General features: G+C 42.0%; 1 protein-coding gene across 6 annotated transcripts in view; it reads left to right on the plus strand.

The window, feature by feature from the left end:
- The window catches only part of LOC129863695 (probable global transcription activator SNF2L2), a 56,793-nt gene extending 31,763 nt beyond the window's left edge, over positions 1 to 25,030 (plus strand). For 2 of the 6 annotated variants that reach the window (XM_055935862.1, XM_055935864.1), the window contains exons 2-7: positions 679 to 798; positions 21,049 to 21,284; positions 22,195 to 22,300; positions 23,646 to 23,747; positions 23,888 to 24,029; positions 24,312 to 25,030. In XM_055935862.1, the coding sequence (XP_055791837.1) occupies positions 679 to 798; positions 21,049 to 21,284; positions 22,195 to 22,300; positions 23,646 to 23,747; positions 23,888 to 24,029; positions 24,312 to 24,448 (843 nt within the window). In that variant the 3' untranslated portion in view covers positions 24,449 to 25,030. Of the gene's footprint in view, positions 1 to 38; positions 539 to 615; positions 799 to 21,048; positions 21,285 to 22,194; positions 22,301 to 23,645; positions 23,748 to 23,887; positions 24,030 to 24,311 lie in introns of those variants that run through there. The other 4 variants (XM_055935863.1, XM_055935868.1, XM_055935866.1 and 1 more) reach the window with 4 other exon arrangements.
- Positions 25,031 to 25,403: the final 373 nt, after the last annotated feature.

Genomic DNA, 25,403 nt, shown 5'->3' on the forward strand with positions numbered 1-25,403 from the left:
CATGGCCACAAGGTAATTTCAGTTTTATGTAAATGGTCACCAGCCCTTGTTTTTTTTTTTTTTCTGTAGCTACGTTGGCATCAGGTTTCTCAGTGGAGTCCCGCGGAGAAATTAGAGCTACAGAATAAATTGTTTTAAATTGTTTAATAAATTGTACACACGCGTGGACACACGACCAAAAACCTAAATTACCACTTGCATGACATCATCGTGGCAGCACTGAGCTTAAGTTATTTGTGTGCAGTCTGAGCCGTGTGTGTGTGTGTGTAACATGCACATTATAATCTCATAGATCCCTCACCCCACCCCTCACAGTCTTATCCCCACGCTGAAAAGCAATGCAAAAATCATTAATAAAAAAAAAAACTGGACCTGATAACTTTAACAGGATCTGGAAAAAAAATGCGTATGGCGACAGTCGATATTAAAACATGCAGAGGCAGACGAGCTTGGGGCCTTACTGAGAGGAATGAGACTGCAGCAGAGGCGAGAGGACAGGGAGAGAAATGCTTACTGCAGCCCGCCACACTGAGCCAGAGTGAGATGACTACTATTATTATAACATTGTTATTTTCCCCCGTTCAGCTACCCATTGATTTGTGTATGAAAACCTAGTGCTTTTCTTTTTCTTCTGCATGCTTGCCCCCCTTCTGGGTTCCTGCTCTTTTGAGTGATCAGCTGATGAAGAGGCTAGCAGCTCGCCGCTATGCTGGCTTGCTAATTCTCTCCCCTCCAGCTGCAGCCGATCCAGCTACAACCCATCCTGATCCACAGAGCCAGACTGCAGACTGCAGCCAGGTAAATATGTATTCCTTCTTTCACTCTCTTTCTTCACTCTCCCTCTCTCTTTATTCTCAGGATAGGATTCAGCTGCATCGCACAGATCGGCACAGAGGGAGACGCGAGAGTCTGTCCGTCTGTGTAGGTGTGCACGGTGTCTGTGTGAGTGTGCGAAAGGTAGAGGGTGTGGGTGTGTAGGTGTGAGCTGTAACGGATGAGGGGGTATCGTTTTCCAGTCGAGGAGGGGAAGGAAGAGGCAGGCTTGTTTGGTGATGATGGTACAGGCATGGAGCAACGAATACTGTACACACAGTCACACTTGCATACAAAGGCAGTGTTTAGCTGTGTTGCCCGTCTTTCAGGATTACTCTGTATCCCTGTGCATTCCACTGTAGCCCGGTAGAGAAATGTTTGCCCGGGCTTTATAAAGATGACCATTTAAAGCTGACCGATTTATCAGCATGATGTCTTTTGTTGTCCTTTGTACTGTTCTTGACACTCTCTATCATTTCTGTTTCATGCATGCTTTTCTCGCTTTCACTGTGTGTGTGTGCATGTGTATCAGAGTACGTATGGAATGCATATTCCACTGTCGGAATGTCATTCAGATTTTTCGCCATTGATAATGGTTATTTGGCCACTGTTGTCGTCTGTGTGTGTGTGTGTGTGTGCCGGTTGACTAATTTATGAATGTGTATTCATAAGCGCAGACGACATATCTGCATGAATACACAGTTACATGAACATTCATCGTTGTGTCGTTGTAGATATGTGCTAAGACAGTATAATATAACGTGGGTGTGTTATGTCTATGTGTCTACATGCCTGCGTGGCTGTATGACTCATTTCAAACATCAATATTTTCGTTAGATTGGCCAGCCTACATCAATGACTGACTGTACAAAACATTAAGAACACCTTCCTAATATTGAGTTGCACCCCCTCTAAACAACCTCAATTTGTCAGTGCATGGACTCTACAAGGTGTCCAAAGCGGTTCACAGGGATGCTGGCACATGTTGACTCCAATGCTTCCTACAGTTGAATGAATTTGGCTGGATGTCCTTTGGGTGGTACACGATTCTTGATACACACAGGAAACTTGACCTGAAATACCCAGCAGTGTTGCAGTTCTTGATACAAACCGGTGTGCCTGGCACCTACTACCATACACTTAAATATTTTGTCTTGCCCATACACCCTCTAAAGGACACACATACACATTCCAAGCCTCAATTGTCTCAAGGCCTAACAATCCTTCTTTAACCTGTCGCCACGCCTTCATCTACACTGATTGAAGTGGATTTAACAAGTGACATCGGTAAGGGATCATAGGATTCACCTGGTCAGTCTATGTCATGGAAAGAACATAATGTTTGTACACTCACGTGATACCATTCATTCCTATGTGAAGATTACAATAGCGCATTTGAAGCCAAGGAATTTGGTTAAGGTGGCGTCTCATGGATACTCTCACTGATACATAACGTGCAGTTTGAGCTAGTCCAGGAAGTTACGTTGCAGGCTAGCCTAGTGCTGCCCTCTCTCATTGAGTTTCTCAAGTTGAAGGCCGTCCTTGGGTACTGCTGGCTGGCATTAACAACTAAATCACCCTTATAACTTATTCTGTATGAGATTTTAAAATAAATCAATTCAAGGACATACATCTGGTGTAATAGAAGCAATTATTGGTAACATAGTCTTCGATTATGTATTTATTTTACATGAAGATTGACCATAAAGATTGCCATTTTCTCATTCACTATAATAGGGATCCTGTTTTCTGCAAACAATGCCTGCAGTACCGCATTCGGCCTTGAACTTTGTGGCTTCAAGAAGAGGGGGCACTCTTTCCCCTCTTGCCTGCATGCATTCCTCATTCTCTGCTGAATGGGCCTGATTCAGACTTAGAAAATGTACAGTTGAAGTCAGAAGTTTAAAAAACTTATGTTGGAGTTATTAAAACTAGTTTGTCAACCACTCCACAAATATCTTGTTAACAAACTTCTGGCAAGTCGGTTAGGACATCTACTTTGTGCATGACACACGTAATTTTTCCAACAATTGTTTACAGACAGGTTATTCACTTATAATTCACTGTATCACAATTCCAGTGGGTCAGAAGTTTACTCTGCCTTTAAACAGCTTGGAAAATTCCAGAAAATGATGTCATGGCTTTAGAAGCTTCTGATAGGCTAATTGACATCATGTCTGTCAATTGGAGGTGTACCTGTGGGTGTATTTCAAGGCCTACCTTCAAACTCAGTGCCTTTTTGCTTGACATCATGGGAAAATCAACAGAAATCAACCAACACCTCAGAAAAAAATGGTAGACCTCCACAAGTCTGGTTCATCCTTGGGAGCAATTTCCAAATGCCTGAAGGTACCACTTTCATCTGTACAAATAATAGTACGCAAGTATCAACACAATGGGACCACGCAGTCGTCAGACCGCTCAGGGAGGAGACGCGTTCTGTCTCCTAGAGATGAATGTACTTTGGTGCGAAAAGTGCAAATCAATCCCAGAACAACAGCAAAAGGACCTTGTGAAGATGCTGGAGGAAACAGGTACAAAAGTATCTATATCCACAGTAAACCGAGTCCTATATCGACATAACCTGAAAGGCCGCTCAGCAAGGAAGAAGCCACTGCTCTAAAACCGCCATAAAAAAGCCAGACTACGGTTTGCAACTGCACATGGGGACAAAGATCATACTTTTTGGAGAAATGTCCTCTGGTCTGATGAAACAAAAATAGAACTGTTTGGCTATAATGACCATCGTTGTGTTTGGAGAAAAAAGGCGCTCGCTTGCAAGCTGAAGAACACCATCCCAACCGTGAAGCACCAGGGGTGGCAGCATCGTGTTGTGGGGGTGTTTTGCTGCAGGAGGGACTGGTGCACTTCACAAAATAGATGGCATCATGAGGAATTAAAAATTATGTGGATATATCAACATCTCAAGACATCAGTCAGGAAGTTAAAACTTGGTCACAAATGGGTCTTCCAAATGGACAATGGCCCCAAGCATACTTCCAAAGTTGTGGCAAAATGGCTTAAGGACAACAAAGGCAAGGTATTGGAGTGGCCATCACAAAGCCCTGACCTCAAGCCCATAGAAAATGTGTGGGCAGAACTGAAAAAGCATGTGCGAGCAAGTAGGCCTACAAACCTGACTCAGTTACACCAGCTCTGTCAGGAGGAATGGGCCAAAATTCACCCAACTTATTGTGGGAAGCTTGTGGAAAGCTACCCGAAACATTTGATACAAGTTAAACAATTTAAAGGCAATGCAACCAAATACTAAGTGAGTGTATGTACACTTCTGACCCACTGGGAATGTGATGAAAGAAATAAAAGCTGAAATAAACCATTCTCTCTATTATTATTCTGACATTTCACATTCTTAAAATAAAGCGGTGATCCTAACTGACCTAAGACAGGGAATTTTTACAAGGATTAAATGTCAGGATTTGTGAAACTGAGTTTAAATGTATTTGGCTAAGGTGTATGTAAACCTCCGACTTCAACTGTATGCCTTTCCTATGCGTTTTGATTGAAGCACTTCTCAGTATTTGGTATTCAGACTTACCTTGTGCATCTGCATAATGAGCTCTTTGGGAGTTGCTCCCTTATGTGCACTGAATACATTTAATTAAACAGCTGAAAACCCTCCCACTTGCTGGCCAACAGATTTTCTCATGGAGTTTTCATTCAATGGGATTTTTAGTACATTTATCTCATTTACATTTATCTCCTATATCTTTATTTCAGTACATTTAGCCATCCCTTTAAATACGGTGTACCTTGAATTAGAATTTTCTTTACGGACTCAATTTAAAATATTAAGAGAATTAGTTCGGAATATTAGGGATCAATGAAAGAAAGCCATCTAAAGATATGCATATTCATTTCCGTTTCAGCACCAATTGGTAGATTTAAAAATACTATGATCTTGTAGATCAAAAAAAAAAAACAGGTTTGGGGAGCTTTTACACACTGAATATATTGAATACAAAATTCAAGTTGACACATTCAGTTGTTCAATCGATGAAATATTGGAGAGTGAAATAAGTGTACAATAGGGTTTGAACAATAGTCTTATGAATCTACCCTACTAATCGGAACTGTAATGACAACGGTTCAGTGAACTGTGCGCCTGTAACGGCTGGTGCTCTCCTCATCCTCGGAGGAGGTGAGGAGAGAAGGATCTTCAGACCAAAATGCGGGTTCAGGGAAATATGCCATCTTTATTATATATTTGACAGCCACGAAACAAAACAAAACACTTTCAAAACTACAAAATAACAAAACGACGTAGAACGGAACCTGAACATAAACTCACATCACAAACGTAAACTCACGGACAGGAACGTTACATCGAAACACACGAACAGCCAAACAGTCCCGTAAGTGAAAAACACATCGACAACGACGAAAGACATCACAGGAGACAATCACCCACAAACAAACAGTGAGAATGCCCTACCTAAATATGACTCTTGATTAGAGGAAAACGCAAACCACCTGCCTCTAATCAAGAGCCATACCAGGCAAACCAAAACCAACATAGAAACAAATAACATAGACTGCCCACCCAAAACTAACGCCCTGACCAAAAACACATAAAAAACAACATAAAACAGGTCAGGACTGTTACAGTACCCCCCCCTCAAGGTGCGAACGCCGGGCGCACCAGCACAAAGTCCAGGGGAGGGTCCGGGTGGGCAGTTGACCACGGTGGTGGTTCCGGCTCAGGACGCTGTCCCCATACCACCATAGTCACTCCCCTCTTCTGTCTACCCCTTCTAATGACCACCCTAACACTACCTTCCCCTAAATAAACAGCTAGCACCGGGACAAGGGGCAGCACCGGGACAAGGGGTAGCACCGGGACAAGGGGCAGCACCAGAACAAGGGGCAGCACCGGAACAAGGGGCAGCACCGGGACAAGGGGCAGCACCGGGACAAGGGGCAGCACCGGGACAAGGGGCAGCACCGGGACAAGGGGCAGCACCGGGACAAGGGGCAGCACCGGGACAAGGGGCAGCACCGGGACAAGGGGCAGCACCGGGACAAGGGGCAGCACCGGGACAAGGGGCAGCACCGGGACAAGGGGCAGATCCCGGCTGAAGGACTCTGGCAGGTCCTGTTTAGACGGCTCTGGCAGGTCCTGACTGGACGGCTCTGGCAGGTCCATGCAGGCTGACGGCTCTCGACGCTCATGGCAGACTGACGGCTCTCTACGCTCATGACAGGCTGACGGCTCTCTACGCTCATGACAGGCTGACGGCTCTCGACGCTCATGGCAGGCTGACGGCTCTCGACGCTCATGGCAGGCTGACGGCTCTGGACGCTCATGGCTCTCTGACGGCTCTGGCTGCTCATGGCTCTCTGACGGCTCTGGCTGCTCATGGCTCTCTGACGGCTCTGGCTGCTCATGGCTCTCTGACGGCTCTGGCTGCTCATGGCTCTCTGACGGCTCTGGCTGCTCATGGCTCTCTGACGGCTCTGGCTGCTCATGGCTCTCTGACGGCTCTGGCTGCTCATGGCTCGCTGGCGGCTCTGGCAGATCCTGTCTGGTTGGCGGCTCTGGCAGATCCTGTCTGGTTGGCGGCTCTGGCAGATCCTGTCTGGTTGGCGGCTCTGGCAGATCCTGTCTGGTTGGCGGCTCTGGCAGATCCTGTCTGGTTGGCGGCTCTGGCAGATCCTGTCTGGTTGGCGGCTCTGGCAGATCCTGTCTGGCGGGCGGCTCTAGCGGCTCCTGTCTGGCGGACGGCTCTGTAGACTCATGGCAGACGGGCGGCTTTGCAGGCTCATGGCAGACGGGCGGCTTTGCAGGCTCATGGCAGACGGGCGGCTTTGCAGGCTCCTGACAGACGGATGACTCAGATGGCGCTGGGGAGACGGATGGCTCAGATGGCGCTGGGGAGACGGATGGCTCAGATGGCGCTGGGGAGACGGATGGCTCAGATGGCGCTGGGGAGACGGATGGCTCAGATGGCGCTGGGGAGACGGATGGCTCAGATGGCGCTGGGGAGACGGATAGCTCTGTAGGGAGGAGAAGGAGAGACAGCCTGGTGCGTGGTCTAGGCACCGGCTGCGCTGGAGAGGAGGAAACAGCAGGAGAGAGAACCCGGAGAGACAGCCTGGTACGGGGGGCTGCCACCGGAGGACTGGTACATGGAGGTGGCACCGGGTCTACCGGACCGTGAAGGAGGACACGTGCTCTTGAGCACCGAACCTCCCCAACCCTACCAGGTTGAATGGACCCCGTAGCCCTGCCAGTGCGGCGAGGTGGAATAGCCCGCACTGGGCTATGCAGGCGAACCGGGGACACCACCTGTAAGGCTGGTGCCATGTACACCGGCCCGAGGAGACGTACTGGAGACCAGATACGTTGGGCCGGCTTCATGGCACTCGGCTCGATGCCCAACCTAGCCCTCCCAGTGCGGCAAGGTGGAATAGCCCGCACTGGGCTAAGCACGCGTACTGGGGACACCGTGCGCTCTACCGCATAACACGGTCTCTTACCAGTACGACGCCTTCTACCTCCACGGTAAGCACGAGGAGTTTGCTCGGGTATCCTACCCGGCTTTGCCACACTCCTCTTGTGCCCCCCCCCAAGAAATTTTTTGGTCTGACTCACGGGCTCCCAACCGCGTCGTCGCGCTGCCTCCTCATACCAGCGCCGCTCAGCCCTCGCTGCTTCCAATTCCTCCTTTGGACGGCGATATTCCCCTGGTTGAGCCCAAGGTCCTCTACCGTCCAAGATCTCCTCCCAAGTCCAGAAGTTCTTGTTGCTCCGTCGAGCATTCCCATACCGCTTGGTCTCTGTTTGTTGGTGGGTGATTCTGTTAACGGCTGGTGCTCTCCTCATCCTCGGAGGAGGTGAGGAGAGAAGGATCTTCAGACCAAAATGCGGGTTCAGGGAAATATGCCATCTTTATTATATATTTGACAGCCACGAAACAAAACAAAACACTTTCAAAACTACAAAATAACAAAACGACGTAGAACGGAACCTGAACATAAACTCACATCACAAACGTAAACTCACGGACAGGAACGTTACATCGAAACACACGAACAGCCAAACAGTCCCGTAAGTGAAAAACACATCGACAACGACGAAAGACATCACAGGAGACAATCACCCACAAACAAACAGTGAGAATGCCCTACCTAAATATGACTCTTGATTAGAGGAAAACGCAAACCACCTGCCTCTAATCAAGAGCCATACCAGGCAAACCAAAACCAACATAGAAACAAATAACATAGACTGCCCACCCAAAACTAACGCCCTGACCAAAAACACATAAAAAACAACATAAAACAGGTCAGGACTGTTACAGCGCCAGGCTCCAGGTTTAAACTTCCAAGTGTGGTCTGAGTTCTATAAGGAATCAAATAGGCTACATGTCCCAAATTAGTGCACCATGTTAACCTAATATGATCCGCTATTGCTAGCAACTCTCAGGAACAACTACACGGAGGAAGGAAAGAAAAGTAAAAGTAAACGGAATGTAGTGGTAATATACAAAATATAGGCTACAAATTGAAGGAAACGAACACTAAAATTGACAGTTGGCGTATGTGTGAATTACTGACGGTGGCTACCGATAGTGGCTAATACTTTACATGATACAAATTGTACAAAAAAATGGAGAAAAACCTGGGTATATAATTAAAACTTTAAAGAGCGCATACATCAACTTGGTAGGTTCGGAGCTACAGAAGCCTATAGCTTAGGTCTCCAACTGTAATTCCCTGCAAATGTATTATGCTATTCAATACAAATTCTGAATAACGGCACAACTGTTTTATAGAATACTGCTTCATTGTGGAAAAAGGAAATACGTGTCATGTTAATATAATTTTCAGTTTACTTCCATGACTAGTTTCACTTTCGTCTCCAGTGATCATAAGGAAAAATAATCTAAAAAAAATTGCTATTTGTTATTACAGTCCTCTTTTCCGAATGGATTACTAGCTCTTATCAATTTATACATTACAGTGCATGGAGAATGGTGTTATTTCTATTAAAAATGGTAGATGTTTTTTCCTTTGGAACCAATAGGAGCTCCACCTTATTCATGGTTTCCTTGCGTGTAAAGGTGGTGGAATTATTAGGGAATTAAGCCAAGGTCAGCATAAGGCGTATCTGTAGCCACACCTCTGCCACACCTCCATTTCTATAATCTCCACACCAAACGAATAGTTGAGCTGTGTTCAAGGTCAGTATACACATAGAGAGAGAAGTGCATAAAAAGGGAATAATGTTCCATTATAAAGCACGTGTAACTCGGGTCTGAATTCCCCCCCCCCCAATGTGAATACATATTCACTCCCCCTTTCTCTCTTCTTCTCTCACTCTCCCCGCCAGCCCAGATAAGCGCTGCTGCATGCATACATCTAGGCTTTAATTGCCTTTGTGTAAAATACAGCAGTTGCTTGCTGCAGACATTTGCAGCTATGAGAGATAAAAACAAGACACAGGCACTAAGGCACACAGGCAACCCTGCCGTACAGCAACCTCACACATATGAGCGTGCACACGCAAACACTCACACACTCATACACATAAGACTCACACAATCACACTCTTTTCTTTTTCCATTCTAACCTTTTTTTGAACTTTTTCTAAACTTTTCTCTTCTAAAGATATTGATATTTGGGTCGTTCCACGAAAATGAGTCCCTTTTGCGTATCTTTTAATATTTTAAGTGGAAATTGTGCACCGATATTATATTTTAAAAGCCTGTTATATTAAATGAACTGCCCTTTTAATATTAACCACATGGAAAATTCAATAAATCCAGATTTTTTAATAATATAGCTGCAAGCAGCAATGAACGGGGTTCACAGGATGCAGTGGTGTGCCGTGGGCCTGGGCCTTCAGTGAGGTCCTACACAGTCCCACCCGAATTAATCCACCTCTTATTACCATCATTATGATGCCATGGCTCTAGACTCTATACATTTAGACAAACGCACTATAACCAGGCGTTGCGTCACCTTGAAATTGACAAAAATTAAAAAATTTGGGTAAACACTGTTTACCCAAAAATTTACATTTTTGACACAATCAATGAGTCTTTTCAATATTTCCCTATTTTTCTTCACCTTTTCATTGTGCAGCTCCGTTGCCCTGCACGCTTGTTCGTTGAGCTGTAGATCCACTCAGGTGTCCCCAAAAGTTTTCAAAAGCCCCATTGCTTGTAAGTGACCAGCCGTACTTTGGTGTCTTGTTGCTGCCTTGGTTAGACAACTCAAGTTTGCAAAGCCAATGTGGCTCCAAACACCAAATCGATCACTTGTAAATAATAGGCATTCCCAGCAGTACAGTTTGCAGTGCTTCTCGGAGCCTGTGAGCCATTGATAGCGCTCGTAGTTGGAACTTTGAAAGTGGTGAACGAACCCCTTTCCCGCCTGTGACAGGCTTTGTAGTGTCGGCGTCGGGCGACCTCTCCTTACAATGTCTAACTTTTCTTGAAAAGTTCGTCTTGAGAATGGCGTTATAATTATATCCTCGCTCCAAATCGATATCTTCTCCTCCTTCCACCATTGTGGGTTGAAAAAACAGCTTAGTAGTACACAAATTAATTTGTTTATCAAATTCAGTTTCCTAGTTCAGAGGTTCTGCATAGACCTGCCCATAGGACCTGCCTCTCAATATTGGTAATCCAATCAAAAGACGTGCACGCACTACGCCTGCTAGCTGGCTCCTGTGTAACACTGGAGCCAGCCAGCAGGCGTACAATAGCCAAATCTAAAGCTGATTGGTTGACACTAAATTTTCATTTCCATTCACTTTAAGCTACAAGCGCCCGCACTGTTGATTCTGAAGGCCTGAGGGCAGATTTTAGACCCCTGGCAACACATGATGGCTGAATATGATTGGATAAAAGATCTAACATAAAGACCAGCCCTCCAAATCTCAACCTGGGGCTGGAAGCAGTGCAACCAAGAGGAAAGCTATGAAATGAAGAGTATAACTCTTACTCTGGGGAATAATTTAATACATATTTGTGGGAAAATATATTTAAAAAAATATATATTCTGATGATGTTTAGGCCAGCAGAGAAGGCCTTGCTGGCCCTGACGGCCCACCACTGACAGGATGACAGAAAGGACACAAGATCAGTTGATTAACAAAGCAAGCACTTTATCATGTAGGAACTGTCTTTATGTGCAATCAGTGAACTCATTACCATGTTTATCTATCAATACCACAAGGATGACTTTAGTCTAGTGTTGTAGGTTGGTTACCTTTGAATGCAGCTGGTAATCACTCTTAATATCACTACTTAATGTATTCAGTTGATATACCAATTCTGGGGTTGGTATTTTGACTAATGGTTTATGTCAAGATTTGTGAAATATTTCACATTGTTCATCTGCATGATTAAAATCTATCATTCATTTGCATGAGACAAAGTCCACTTGATCAATATTTATTTTCAATAGGTATTAGTTGCAATAGTTATACCCATGCTCTAATGAATGGACAAGACAAAATATTTAAATGCCTTTCAATTGGGGTATGGTAGTGGGTGCTTGGCACACTGGTTTGTGTCAAGAACTGCAACGCTGCTGGGTTTTAACTGTGGGAAGCATTGGAGGCAACAGGTCAGATTTCCAAAATTATAAGGCCCCATATCCATCGGTTCAGTTCTTATAGCCATGGTGTCATCTAGTGGTGTAGCGTGGCCGATTTTGAATGCAGCAACTAATCATTCGAGGCGAATTCATTGAGTCTATATATCACATCTGGAGTCAATCTGACTTATGGTTCGTGAAGAAGATTTTAGCATTAGCGTATGTGCTAACCTGCATCTATAGGTACAATGCATTTAATTTTTTTTACATTTATTTAACTAGGCCAGACAGTTAAGAACAAATTCTTATTTACAATGATGGCCTACTGGGGAACAGTACAGGGGCAGAACGACAGATTTGTACCTTGTCAGCTCGGGGATTTGATCCAGCAACCTTTCGGTTACTGACCCAACGCTCTAACCACTAGGCTACCTGCCTCATTAATTAATGAGTCTAAATACAAAATCTGGAGTAAATCTATATTTTATGTAAAAGTATATTTTTAAGCTACTTTAGTAACCGGAGCTGATAAAGCGCGATGGAGAGGAGGTAAAGGTAATGCTCTAGCAGGGGCCTTGCTGTGTGTGTCGGCTACTGTTAGTGTGTGCGAGTGACATGGGGAACAGGGAGGAGTAAGCGGAGACGAGAGACAGCAACCAACCTAGGCTAATTGAGGCTTTATGCGCTTTCTCGTCTTACACAGTTACAAACAACGACAACTTCTTTCAGAATATAACGTAGCCTACCTGTTGGCTCTTGGTCACTGTATCCTATCCTTCTCCTTTTAACTTTAATTCCATTATTTTAATCTTCCATTGATTTGATATCTCCTAACTGTTGCCTCACACGGAGGCTCTTTGACTGTGGCCTATTGCCGCTTTGATGACTTATGATTGGCCAACGACAACAACAAGCTACACACGCCACTCGTGAAAAGCAAAGTGCTACAACATAAATTGTACAATTTCCCTTTCTCTACGGCAGTAGTCGCGTTCAGATTTGTATGGGTCCTTCCGGACAAGTCAGTTAAAATTACACATACCAGAGACCCGTGACAATCATATCAGAACCGACCCAGACCCGTGACATTATTTAGAATTCTGGATCCGGGTCCTGGATTGGACCTCGGGTATTCGGGTACAAGTGATTCTGTGAAGCCTTCTCGTTTCAAGTTGATAGGCCACTGTGTAGTGGATTTACAGTGGTTAAATTGGACAAGTAAAATTTTTTCTTTTTTTGTTGTCAATAACTCAGCCATCTTTTGACCTATCCCTAAGCTCAAACTAAAGGCCCAGTGCAGGCAAAAATGCTATTTGTCTGTGTTTTATATACAGTACCTTCAGAAAGTTTTTCACATTTTGATGTGTTACAGCCTGAATTTATAACCGGTTAAATTGAGATTGTTTGTATCACTGGCCTGCACACAATACCCCATAATGTCAGAGTGGAATTATGTTTTTCGAAATGTTTAAATACGAGTAAAAAATGAAAAGCTGAAATATCTTGAGTCAATAAGTATTCAACCCCTTTGTTATGGCAAGCCTAAATAAGTTCAGGAGTAAAAATGTGCTTAACAAGTCACATAATAAGTTGCATGGACTCACTCTGTGTGCAATAATAGTGTTTAACATGATTTTTGAGTGACTACTTCATCTCTGTACCCCAGATATATAATTATCTGTAAGGTCCCTAAGTCGAGCAGGAAATTTTAAATACAGATTCCACCCAAAGAACAGGGAGGTTTTCCAATGTCTTGCAAAGAAGGGCACCTATTGGTAGATGGATAAAAAAAAGAAGCAGATATTGAATATCCATTTGAGCATGGTGATGTTATTAATTACACTTTGGATGGTGTATCAATACACCCAGTCACTACAAAGGTACACGCGTCCTTCCTATCTCAGTTGCCGATAGGAAGGAAACCGCTCAGGGATTTCACCATGAGGCCAATGGTGAGAGTGCGCAGCTGAACACTGTATTCTGGAAACAGTCATTTTTGTTGTTTTTGACAAAAAAACAACAAGCTTTTAACAACTAGGACCATTATTTCTTGTCCCGGAATCCCGCTTTACAGACAGGTTGAAGCCTGCTTGACAGAGCCGCTAACCTTAGTTAACTAGCTACTAGCCAACAAGCTAACGAAGTTAGTCCCAGAGGAGTTTGCAATGGATTCTTTTTTGTTTGGAGAAGTAAATGAATGGTTCCAGCGCTGTATAAGCTGTATCTACTACGTTTTTTTCTCGGGACAAACTGGATCACTCAGAGTTCCAATATGGCAATTGTTTGCTTGCCGAGGATTATAAGATTGAACTGGCTTCCTTGATCAAGCAAGTCGCAACGTAAGAAACTTAGGGAAACGCAGAGTGGTGGCTAGAGGCCGTTCGTGCTTGTTGGATGCATCTCTGCCTTGTTGTCTGACTGGCCGGTGTTGCCTGGAGTTTGTTTGCCAGAGGAGCCATCTCCTGTCTCTCCTCCCCCATCTAATAGTGGAGTTGAAGGAGCACAGCAAGAGGAGCATGCGACCATCAACAACCCAACGAGAGGCCCAGAGCAGATACAAACAACAAATAGTTTCACCGCCCCGGAGCCTAAACTTCCTGCACCTTTGTCGCTGGGGGTACCTGTCCCTGCGGCAAATCGAGCAGGGCTTCTCCATCTGTCGGAGGCCTGCACCAGAAGCCGCGGGCTCAAGTTATCCTGTCTCTCGCTCATCCTTAAAGGGTTCTCAGAATCCTGTGAACCGTGGGAGTGGGTGGATTTCCTCGTCCTTCTCACCAGCCGTGATTCTGGGCAGCTCAAGGGTAAGAAATGTCACTGTTCCTGGTGCAAAAACAATGTCCTATCCTGGAGCTTGATTAAATGACATTACTAAGCTGCTCCCAAATGTTCTAGGCCAGGACAAGGAATTCGATTCTATCGTAGTCCATTTGGGTTTTAATGTCCTTATGAAGGGCAGCTCTGAACAGTTGAAACTGGATTTTAAAGAGCTGATTGATTCTCTGATTGACACTAATAAAAGACCACTTCTGGCCCTGTGCGCTCTCTGAATCGTGGCATTGAACGCTTTAGCAGGATTATTTCTCTTCACAACTGGCTATGTGATTATTGCAGCTTAATGTGTGCAACTTTTGTTGACAATTTCGATACCTTTTGGAAACAAAACACGTTTTATAGGGAGGATTGGATCCACCAGAATAATTTGGGTTCTTGGGTCCTTTCAAAGCGCTATAAGGCTCCGTTGAGACAAGCCAAGCTCAGTTAATCCTTACCATTGTGTCGCTGAGTTATCATAATGCTTTAGCAAATGTACAGTTGAAGTCGGAAGTTTACATACACTTAGGTTGGAGTCATTAAAACTCGTTTTTCAACCACTCCACAAATATCTTGTTAAAAAACTATAGTTTTAGCAAGTCGATTAGGACATCTATTTTGTGCATGACACAAGTAATTTTTACAACAACTGTTGACAGACAGATTATTTCACATATAATTCACTGTATCACAATTCCAGTGGGTCAGAAGTTTACATACAATAAGTTGACTGTGCCTTTAAACAGCTTGGAAAATTCCAGAAAATTATGTCATGGCTTTAGAAGCTTCTGATAGGCTAATTGACATCATGTGGGTCAATTGGAGGTGTACCTGTGGATGTATTTCAAGGCCTACCTTCAAACTACCTTCAAACCTTCAGCCTTTTTGCTTGACATCATGGGAAAATCAACAGAAATCAGCCAAGACCTCAGCCAAGACCTCAGATTTTTTTGTGGTTGACCTTTTTAGTAAATGGATCAGTAGTCACTTAAAACCTCTTATGGCTGCAATCCCGCTAACAGGATCGATATGACAACAGCGAGTGAAAGTGCAGGGCGCCAAATTCAAACAACAGAAATCTCATAATTAAAATTCCTCAAACATACATGTATCTTATACCATTTTAAAGGTATTTTTGTTGTTAATCCCACCAAAGTGTCCGGTTTCAAATATGCTTTACTGTGAAAGCACCACAAACGATTATGTTGGGTCACCACCAAGCCACAGAATAAGCAGAGCCATTTTTCCAGCAAAAGATAGCAGTCACAAAAAGCACAAATAGAGATAAAATTAATCACTAACCTTTGATAATCTTCATCAGATCATAGGACTTCATGTTACACAATACATGTATGTTTTGTTTGATAAAGTTCATATTTAAAAAAAAAATCTGAGTTTACAATGGCGTGTTACGTTCACTAGTTCCAAAAACATCCAGTGATTTTGCATAGCCACTTCTCTTCAACAGAAATACTCATCATAAATGTAGATGATAATACAAGTTATACACATGGAATTATAGATATACCTCTCCTTAATGCAACCGCTGTGTCAGATTTCACATTTGTTTTACGGAAAAAGCAAACCGTGCAATAATCTGAGACGGCGCTCAGAAATATAATAACATTTGCCACCATTTTGGAGTCAACATAAACCAGAAATTACATGATAAAAATTCCCTTACCTTTGATGATCTTCATCAGAATGCACTCCCAGGAATCCCAGGTCCACAATAAATGCTTGATTTGTTCGATAATGTCCGTTATTTATGTCCAATTAGCTACTTTGGTTAGCGCGTTTGGTAAACAACTCCAAAGTCAAAAAGAGCGTTCACTAAAACGTGACGAAATGTCCAAAGGTTCCGTAACAGTCAGTAGAAACATGTCAAACGATGTATTGAATCAATCTTTAGAATGTTGTTAACATAAATCTTGAATAACGTTCCAACCGGAGAATTACATTGACTTCAGATGAGCGGTGGAACGGAGCTCCCTCTCATGTGAACGCGCATGGTCAAAGAATGGTCACCTCATGGCAGTGGTGACTAATTCTCCTCTCATCCGGCCCCCCTTCACAGTAGAGTCATCAGACAAAGTTCTACAGACTGTTGACATCTAGTGGAAGCCGTAGGAAGAGAATACTCATTCATATCTCACTGTGATTTCAATGGGATCTTGGTTGAAAATCCACCAGCCCCAGAATTTCCACTTCCTGTTTGGATTTTATCTCAGGTTTTTGCCTGCCATATGAGTTTTGTTATACTCACAGACATAATTCAAACAGTTTTAGAAACTTCAGAGTGTTTTCTATCCAATACTAATAATAATATGCATATATTAGCAACTATGACTGAGGAACAGGCCGTTTACTCTGGGCACCTCTGTGCACCTTTCATCCAAGCTACTCAATACTGCCCCTGCAGCCACAAGAAGTTAAAACAATGCAACTTTAAATAATGTGAATGTAATAATGTTACATATCTTACATTACTCATATCACATGTACATACTTTATTTTATACCATCTACTGCACCTTGCCTATGACGCTCGGCCATCGCTCATCCATATACTTATATGTACATATTCTCATTCACCCCTTTAGATTTGTGTGTATTAGGTAGTTGTTGGGTAATTGTTAGATTACTTGTTACATATTACTGCGCTGTTGGAACTAGAATGACAAGAATTTTGCTACACTCGCATTAACATCTGCTAACCATGTATATGTGACCAATAAAATTGGATTTGATTTGAATTTAGGCTGTAGCACAAGAAAATATGTATAATGTATATTTCCATACTATGATGTTGGAATAATACTGTGAAATTGTGAAAATTATGATTAGTGGCCTTTTAGTGTAAGAGCTGTTTGAAAAGACAGCCTTAAATTTCAGACTGTTTTAGTGGGATGGAGTTTTGGCCTGCCTGATGACATCACCAGGTGGTGAATTGGTTAATCGATCAATAAGAAAGTCCGTTCCAAATCTCTCTGCCAACACTAGCTAGTTGTCAGTTTTCCCCTCCCCACTCAGACCACTCTGACAGTTCTAGCAAAATTCTTGGTTGAGTAATTGCTCTTTGCTAACAAACTATTTTTGACCAAAAAATATATTTAAAAAAATCACAGTTGAAATTAAACTGCTGCATTGGACCTTTAGGACATGTACAATGGGCCTACATTCCAAATTGTATATATAGTTTTTTGTTGGTGACTATTTTAGCATATTTGCGTATTTGTTCATATGTATCCACTGGTATATGTGGCCATCTTCGAATGCATCAACATTATTTTGTCCAACTCTTTTGGGACTAGTGTGATGAGCACAAAGACCAAATTTGGAGTGAATCTGACTTTCATTCCATGAAAATACGATTTTTTATGATTATTTAAAGCTTTAGCGTTACATATTCAAAAGCGTGAATAATTAAGTTTCCTTATTTTTTAAGACACCAATGCCAAACTTAACGTGGTTCATCATGTTAATGGGTTTTGATTAACCTAACAAGTCTCAAGTTGATAGGCCATTGTGAAGTGGATTTACAAAGGATTTAAATGGACACATAAAATCAGATTTTCTGATTTATCAATAACTCAGCCATTTCTTAACCAACCCCTTAGTTGTTAAGGGATGTAACTTAGTTTTGGTAAAACAATTATAATATTTTAGTTATTGACAAAAATCCACACCTATCAACTTGAAACTTTTCAAAATGAACAACTCATTCTTTGCATATATAATGCTAATGCTCAAAATCATCTGCAATCATCTTCTTTTCATGAACCATCAATCCGATTGACTCCAGATTTGGTTTATAGACTCATGATGGCACATAAAGGAAGATAGTTCCGACATGATAGAGTGCTTGCTTTGTTATCCAACTGATCTTGTGTCCTTTCTGTCATCCTGTGAACCCCGTTCATTGCTGCTGCAGCTATATTTTGGTCTCATGGCCTCTAATGAATTTGAGAATGATTCGTTGCTGCATTCGAAGTCAGCCACACTACACCATTAGATGGCACAATATCACACCAGGGCTATGAGAACTGAACCGATGGGCATGGGGCCATAAAACTTGGTATGCAAACCTTATGTAAAAGTCCTTAGAAGCTGTGTGAATATAAAGTCACTGCAACTTTTTATGGCTGTACCAGACCAGTTGGTGGCATTATAGATGGTATTGGCATCAGTGGCACCATAGGATAACAGAGCAATAACTATTGATCAGGCGGACTTTGTCTCATGCAAATAAATTTTAGATTTAAATGATGCAGATGAAATATGTGAAATATAGTGATTAGTATATCTGTATAATCACATATTGTTATCCTGTTATGTGGTCTGAACATAGTGAAAAGTGGACATTTTATTCAGGAAAATTTGAAATCAGAAGTCCTGCCGCTAGCCCAGTCAGCGTATTACAGATGTGAGAGTGTATTGTAATATTTTGAAATAATAATGTGTAAATCAAATAGTATTGGTCACATACACGTGGTTAGCAGATGTTAATGCGAGTGTAGCGAAATGTTTGTGCTTCTAGTTCCGACCATGCAGTAATATCTAACAAGTCATCTAACAATTTCACAACTACCTTTTACACACAAGTGTAAAGGAATGAATATGTACATATAAATATATGGATGAGCGATGGCCGAACGGCATAGGCAAGATGCAGTAGATGGTATAGAGTACAGTATATACATATGAGATGAGTAATGTAGGGTATGTAAACATTATATAAAGTGGCATTGTTTAAAGTGCCTAGTGATACATTTATTACATCCAATTTTTTATTATTAAAGTGGCTAGAGATTTGAGTCAGTATGTTGACAGCAGCCACTCAATGTTAGTGATGGCTGTTTAACAGTCTGATGGCCTTGAGATAGAAGCTGTTTTTCAGTCTCTCGGTCCCTGCTTTGATGCACCTGTACTGACCTCGCCTTCTGGATGCTAGCGAGGTGAACAGGCAGTGGCTCGGATGGTTGTTGTCCTTGATGATCTTTTTGGCCTTCCTGTGACACCGGGTGTTGTAGTTGTCCTGGAGGGCAGGTAGTTTGCCCCGGGTGATGCGTTCTGCCGACCTCACTACCCTCTGCAGAGCCTTACGGTTGTGGGCGGAGCGGTTGCCGTACCAGGCGGTGATACAGCCCGACAGGATGCTCTCGATTGTGCATCTGTAAAAGTTTGCGAGTGTTTTTGGTGACATGGCAAATTTCTAGTCATATCACAGTTTACCTATTTGCTTATGGTTTTGCCTACACCTAGTGACCTGCTTTTTAAATTATATGAACAAAAAATATTCAATTTTATTTGGAACGGCAAACCAGATTAAAATTAAAAGGGCCTATTTATATAACGAATATGAATTCGGAGGGCAGAAATGATTAAATATTAAAGCATTAGACCTCTCACTAAAGGCATCAGTCATACAAAAGTTATACTTAAATCCAAACTGGTTCTCTAGTAAATTGGTACGAATGTCTCATCCTATGTTCAAGAAGGGCCTTTTTCCCTTTATTCAGATTACACTCATTTTCGGTTGTTTGAAAAGGAAATAATCTCCAAAATATCTTTATTTTTTAACAAGCCTTAGAAAGTTGGTTGCAATTTCAGTTTAATCCACCTGAAAAGGCGGAACAAATATTGTGGTTAAATTCAAATATACTAATTGATAAAAAAACTGTATTTATCGAAGACATTTTAAAAAAAGGTATAATTTTAGTGAATGATATCATAAATAGGACTGGTGGAGTTATGTCACACATGCAGCTAACATAGACATATGGAAATGTCTGCTCTACCCAAAATTACAACCAATTAATTGCAGCATTACCACAAAAATGGAAGAGGCAAGTAGAAGGGGAAAAAAGTAAGGAACTTGTATGTCGGCCCTGTATTAAAGAACATAAATGGTTAAAGACAAGTGTGATAAATAAAAACATATACCAATTTAATTTAAGGACCAAAAAATTGACAGCTGTGCCATATAAATTGCAAAATAGTTGGGAAGAGATTTTCGATGTACCCATTCCATGGCACATGGTTTATGAATTGATACACAAAACAACGCCGGATTCAAAACTTCTAATTTTTCAATTTAAATTACTGTACAAAATTCTTGCAACTAATAGAATGTTATATATATGGGGGATACAATCTTCCCAGCTCTGCAGATTCTGCTGTGAGGCAGAGTCATTAGATCATTTATTTTGGTATTGTCCATATGTAGCTCGTTTTTGGTCACAGGTCCAGGAATGGCTGAAGAATTGCAACATTTGCCTAGAACTAACGCTACAGATGGCAATACTGGGTGATTTGAAAAGCCATAGTCAATCAATCAATAATATAATAATTATTTTAGCAAAAATGTTTGTAAATTAAAAATAATCTGTAGAAGCTATGAGAATAGGAAGGTTCAATTATTTTGTGAAGCATCACAGCACAGTTGAAAAATATATGGCAAATAGAAATCCGAAATGGATGATGTTGAGAGATAGATGGGAGGGGTTGAATGGATCTGAAGGGTGGGACTAATAACAAGATAAACAATGTAAAGCATACGGGATCTGTAAAATACATATAGGTTCAGGAACTTTTGTGAAATAGCACAGTTACAAATAGAAATCAAACTGGAGTTGTTTAGTTTGTCTGGGAGCAAGTACCAAATGAGATTTAAATTGTTTACACAAACAGATTTCGACAAAAATAAAGACCCAGAAGTCAAAGATGACCGCAATAGACCTATACACCAAAGGTTTATGTTAAAATTTGTGAACTATTTTCAGCTTTAGTGTATAAGTATATTGCGGTCATCTTTGAATTCTGAACAATGAACTGCTTCTTCCTCCTCCTCAAGGTGGAGGAGAACGGGGTCTTGGAGGACATGGAAGAGGACATCAGCCTGAAGAAACGGAAAGGTGATCACCACGGCAACAAAGACTTAGAGTCACGAGACTCCGGACAGGATGCTGAAGGTGAAAAGGTCAAGAAGCGCCGGGGACGACCTCCGGCGGAGAAACCGCTCCCCAACCCCCCCGAGCTCACCAAGCAGCTGAGCACACTGGTGGATATGGTCATCAACTACAAAGATGGGTGAGATTAGCAGCGAGAATTGGGGATGAGCACTGTGTTAATTATGTAATTATGATGCAATTATGTCCACACATACTAATTAGCAATTTGTGGAGAAGAAGGGCAGTGACGTTTGATGTTAGACCATGCAGGGACTGGTTCAACATTAATTACTTATTGTTTCCCTCCATTTCACAGTGTGAGCAGTGTGCTGCAGAAATGATCAGACAGAGAGGACTTAGATAGAATCTGTCCCATTATGGCATCTGTGAGAGCATGGGCAGCAGGTAGCCTAGCAGTTAAGCGCTTTGGGCCAGGTTGCTGGTTAGAATCTCCAACATGACTAGGTGAAAAATCTGTCGATGTGCTCTTCAGCAAGGCACTTAACCCTAATTGCTCCTCTAAGACCCTCTGCTAAATAACTTAAATGTAAAAAAAAAAAATGAAAAAACTATTTTGAGGTAGTCCATTTTCTTATTCTACTACTTCTATGAGTTGGCAAACAAACTAAAAGGGTGCACACTGCCACCTAAAGTGTGTTGTTTGAACAGGTATAGAGCCAAGGTTGGCGATTATGTTATCAGTCAGTTATGGAATTTTTCTGCACATGTATATTTCATTGGCTGATCCCTCCTGGTGACCTGTTGGAATTATGTGATCCTTCCTCAAAGGCTCTGCCCATGCTAGAACAAGCTGTTGGGCACAAGAGTCTTCTATCTATCTCTATGATCGGACCCGACTTAAAATAATATGTTTTCTTTCAAATACTTTGGCTGCACTTGATTGGCACGATGGAACTAAATCTGGCCAATCTGCCACTCCAGGCAGGCTATATCAAACGCTGAAACTATTTGAAACTAATCACATACTATTGTCTGGAGAGGTCTGTGTGTTTTTGGCCTGTAACAGAGCCTGTGCTAAATGCTTCCAGGTTGGGCCGTCAGATCAGCAAAGGCTTCATCCAACTGCCTTCTAGGAAGGAGGTGTCAGAGTATTACGAGCTGATCCGAAAGCCTGTGGACTTCAGGAGGATCCGGGTAGGCTCAGTGGACCCTCTACACCAGAGATTCCTAACCTTTTTCACACAGGGTCCCCTATTTGACATTTGATCAAATTAGACACAAATACATAGCATTTTACATTTTCATATTGCATTTGATATAACCCTTCATAGTTCATAACAGCATCACAATGAAATGGAATACAGTGCACTTGTAGGCATCCACAAAAACAGTAGGCTATTTTGCTGCAAATATACTTTTGGTGTAAAATAGCCATCTTAAAGAGTCATTCCAATTAAATGCAGAGATTTGGGAACACACCATTTTCTGTTCATATTGCATTTTATATGACCTATATCAGCATCAAAATGAATTATTATCTATTATTATGCACCTGTATTTATATTTGCACATGTAGTACCAGTCAAAGGTTTGAGGCACACCTACTCATTCCAGGATTTTTCCTTATTGCTACTGTTTTTTACATTGTAAAATAATAGTGAAGACATCAAAACTATGAAATAACACCTATGGAATCCTGTAGTAACCAAGAAAGTGTTAAACAAATCCAAATATAATCCATATTTGAGCTTCTTCAAAGTAGCCACCCTTTGCCTTGATGACAGCTGTGCACAGCATATGTAGAAACTCCTTCAAGACTGTTGGAAAAGCATTCCAGGTGAAGCTGGTTGAGAGAATGCCGAGAGTGTGCAAAGCTGTCATCAAGGCAAAGGGTGGCTACTTTGAAGAATCTCAAATATAAAACATATTTGGATTTGTTTAACACTTTTTTGGTTACTACATGATTCCATATGTGTTATTTCATAGTTTTGATGTCTTCACTATTATTCTACAATGTAGAACATAGTAAAAAATAAAGAAAAACCCTTGAATGAGAAGGTGTCCAAACTTTTGACTGGTACTGTATATATATTATTTTGATTATCCCCCCCAAAAAAATTATTTCAGGACTCAAGCCCCAACAGGAAATATTGGCACACCCCCTAGATTGGGCACCCCTGCTCTACACCGCAATCTATAAACTCAGCACGACACCAACCCACCCACATCTTACCACATACCAATTCAGCGCAGAACCAACCCACCCATCAGCCTTCTGGTTGCTCACCACCAAATCTCAACACTAACCTACCAGATCGACCAACAAATCTTCCCACATACCAACTGGATCTAGGCCTGTTAACAAAGTGACAGATGGCAGTGCTATTCTTTCAAGTGTCCAACGGTCCCTCCACAACCCTGTGGTTGCATATTCCATTGTCATCTGAGCAAATGTTTCTATGATGTTGTATTCAGGTACTAATATACACTCTATTTATGTGAGCATACATGTTTTCTGACAATGTGTTGTTTTTGGTAGGAGCGTGTGCGCAATCATAAGTACAGGAGTGTGGGAGATCTGGAGAAAGACATCATACTGCTGTGTCACAACGCCCAGACCTTCAACCTGGAGGGATCTCAGGTGTGCCGCAGGGATGTGATCTAGGGCCACTGGAATTCATGTCACTGCCTACGGTTTTACGTGAAATCCACATACCATGATGCCCCCAGCTAATGATTGTGAGAGGCTAATTTGGTTTATGTTGTGTGTGTTTGCCATAGATATTTGAGGACTCAATTGTTCTCAAGTCTGTGTTTGAGAGTGCACGGCAAAGGATTGTCATTGACGATGAGGTGAAACAGGACAGCACTGCCATCCGTGAAGATGACGGAGGTCGAGACAATCAGTTGGTTTCATCAGCAGGTGAGACCCAGCCATTGTGATCTCAAAATAAACTCTGTGAAGGATATCTTCTTTAAAAAAAAACAATGAGAAGATCAAGATTATGTAGTTCAGTTGACAAGGAGAAGCACATTTTCACTGTCACTCACCCAAGTTATGAAGCAACATTGTTTAGATTTTGAGTAGCTTGTAATTATTTATTTTCACAAAGATCAATGATAGGACAAACTAATATCTGGTTGTCATTAAAAAAGTAAATGGCAAACTAGTGCCTTCAACTCACTTTTGTTCCTCTCTTTTCAGTGAAAATGGCAACAAAGCAGGGGAAACAGAGGATGAAGGAGGAGAGAAGCAGAAAGACGAAGGTCAAGAAGACAGTCTACAGTGATGTAGACAGCGATGAGGATCTGGAGGACAATACAGCTAAAGATGAGGCTTGACCTGGAGGACCAACGCTAGTTCATTTATCCTCCTTATCCTCTTTCTTCCTATCCACTCGGACTGTTTTTGCGTCGCAGCTTATTCATTTGCTCACCTTGCAAAAGGTTTGTCTCATCTCAAGTCAAGAGAGCCACTCGAAGGAATGCACGTAACTAATTATGTTGGTCCTCAAGTAATTAATGCAGCCTCAAATGTTCATGTCCTTTTACTATTATTTGAGCTTTTTTTTTTATGATGTTGCTCCCCCGGTCTTCATGTGAAAGCTGCTGTGTGTATCCTTAATGCTTTACCAGAGGATATCCCTCCACTCTTTTTCCATTTGTTTTTTTATTTTATATGAACGTGTTATTACTGTATGTGTGAAATTAGAATGTATTTCTGCTGAGACGGAGACCACCCTCAGAGAGTGGCACCTGTTGATAACATCTCTATGTGTTGTGTACAGGTATGGGAGATGTCAGAACATGATTGGTCAGTTCTTCAATATGACCAGGATGGACACTACTGGATTGTTTCAAATCTCAAAATGTGTGGATTTAAAATTGAAATTTGATTCTGTAATAAAAGTCCAAATAGGAGAAGTGTATTTGAACAATATTGTGTATTCTGAACGACCTGACCACCAACATTGTTTTCAAAGTTAATAAGCAGTTATAAACAGATAAAGTTGTATCACTTCAGGTGTACGTTTTATACTTTATACTCATGGGCTTTTTGTATTATTTTGCGTCTTTTTGAGTTTGGTTTAGAGTGGCAACTAGCAAGTCCCAGGTGACAAACAAGAAAGAGAAAAAATAGATCTCCCAGCAGGAGACAGTATGGATTTGTGTTGATGTCTTTTTTTTTCTCTCTTTTTTTGGCAAGAAAAAGCAACCCACTGGGACCCTGATTCTGGCATGAAGAAGTTTGTGTACCAGTTGCTACAGTTCTTCTGTACTAATCCTGCTTTGTGTA

This window comes from Salvelinus fontinalis, chromosome 10 (assembly GCF_029448725.1).
Source record: "Salvelinus fontinalis isolate EN_2023a chromosome 10, ASM2944872v1, whole genome shotgun sequence".
NCBI classification, from domain to species: Eukaryota; Metazoa; Chordata; class Actinopteri; order Salmoniformes; family Salmonidae; genus Salvelinus; species Salvelinus fontinalis.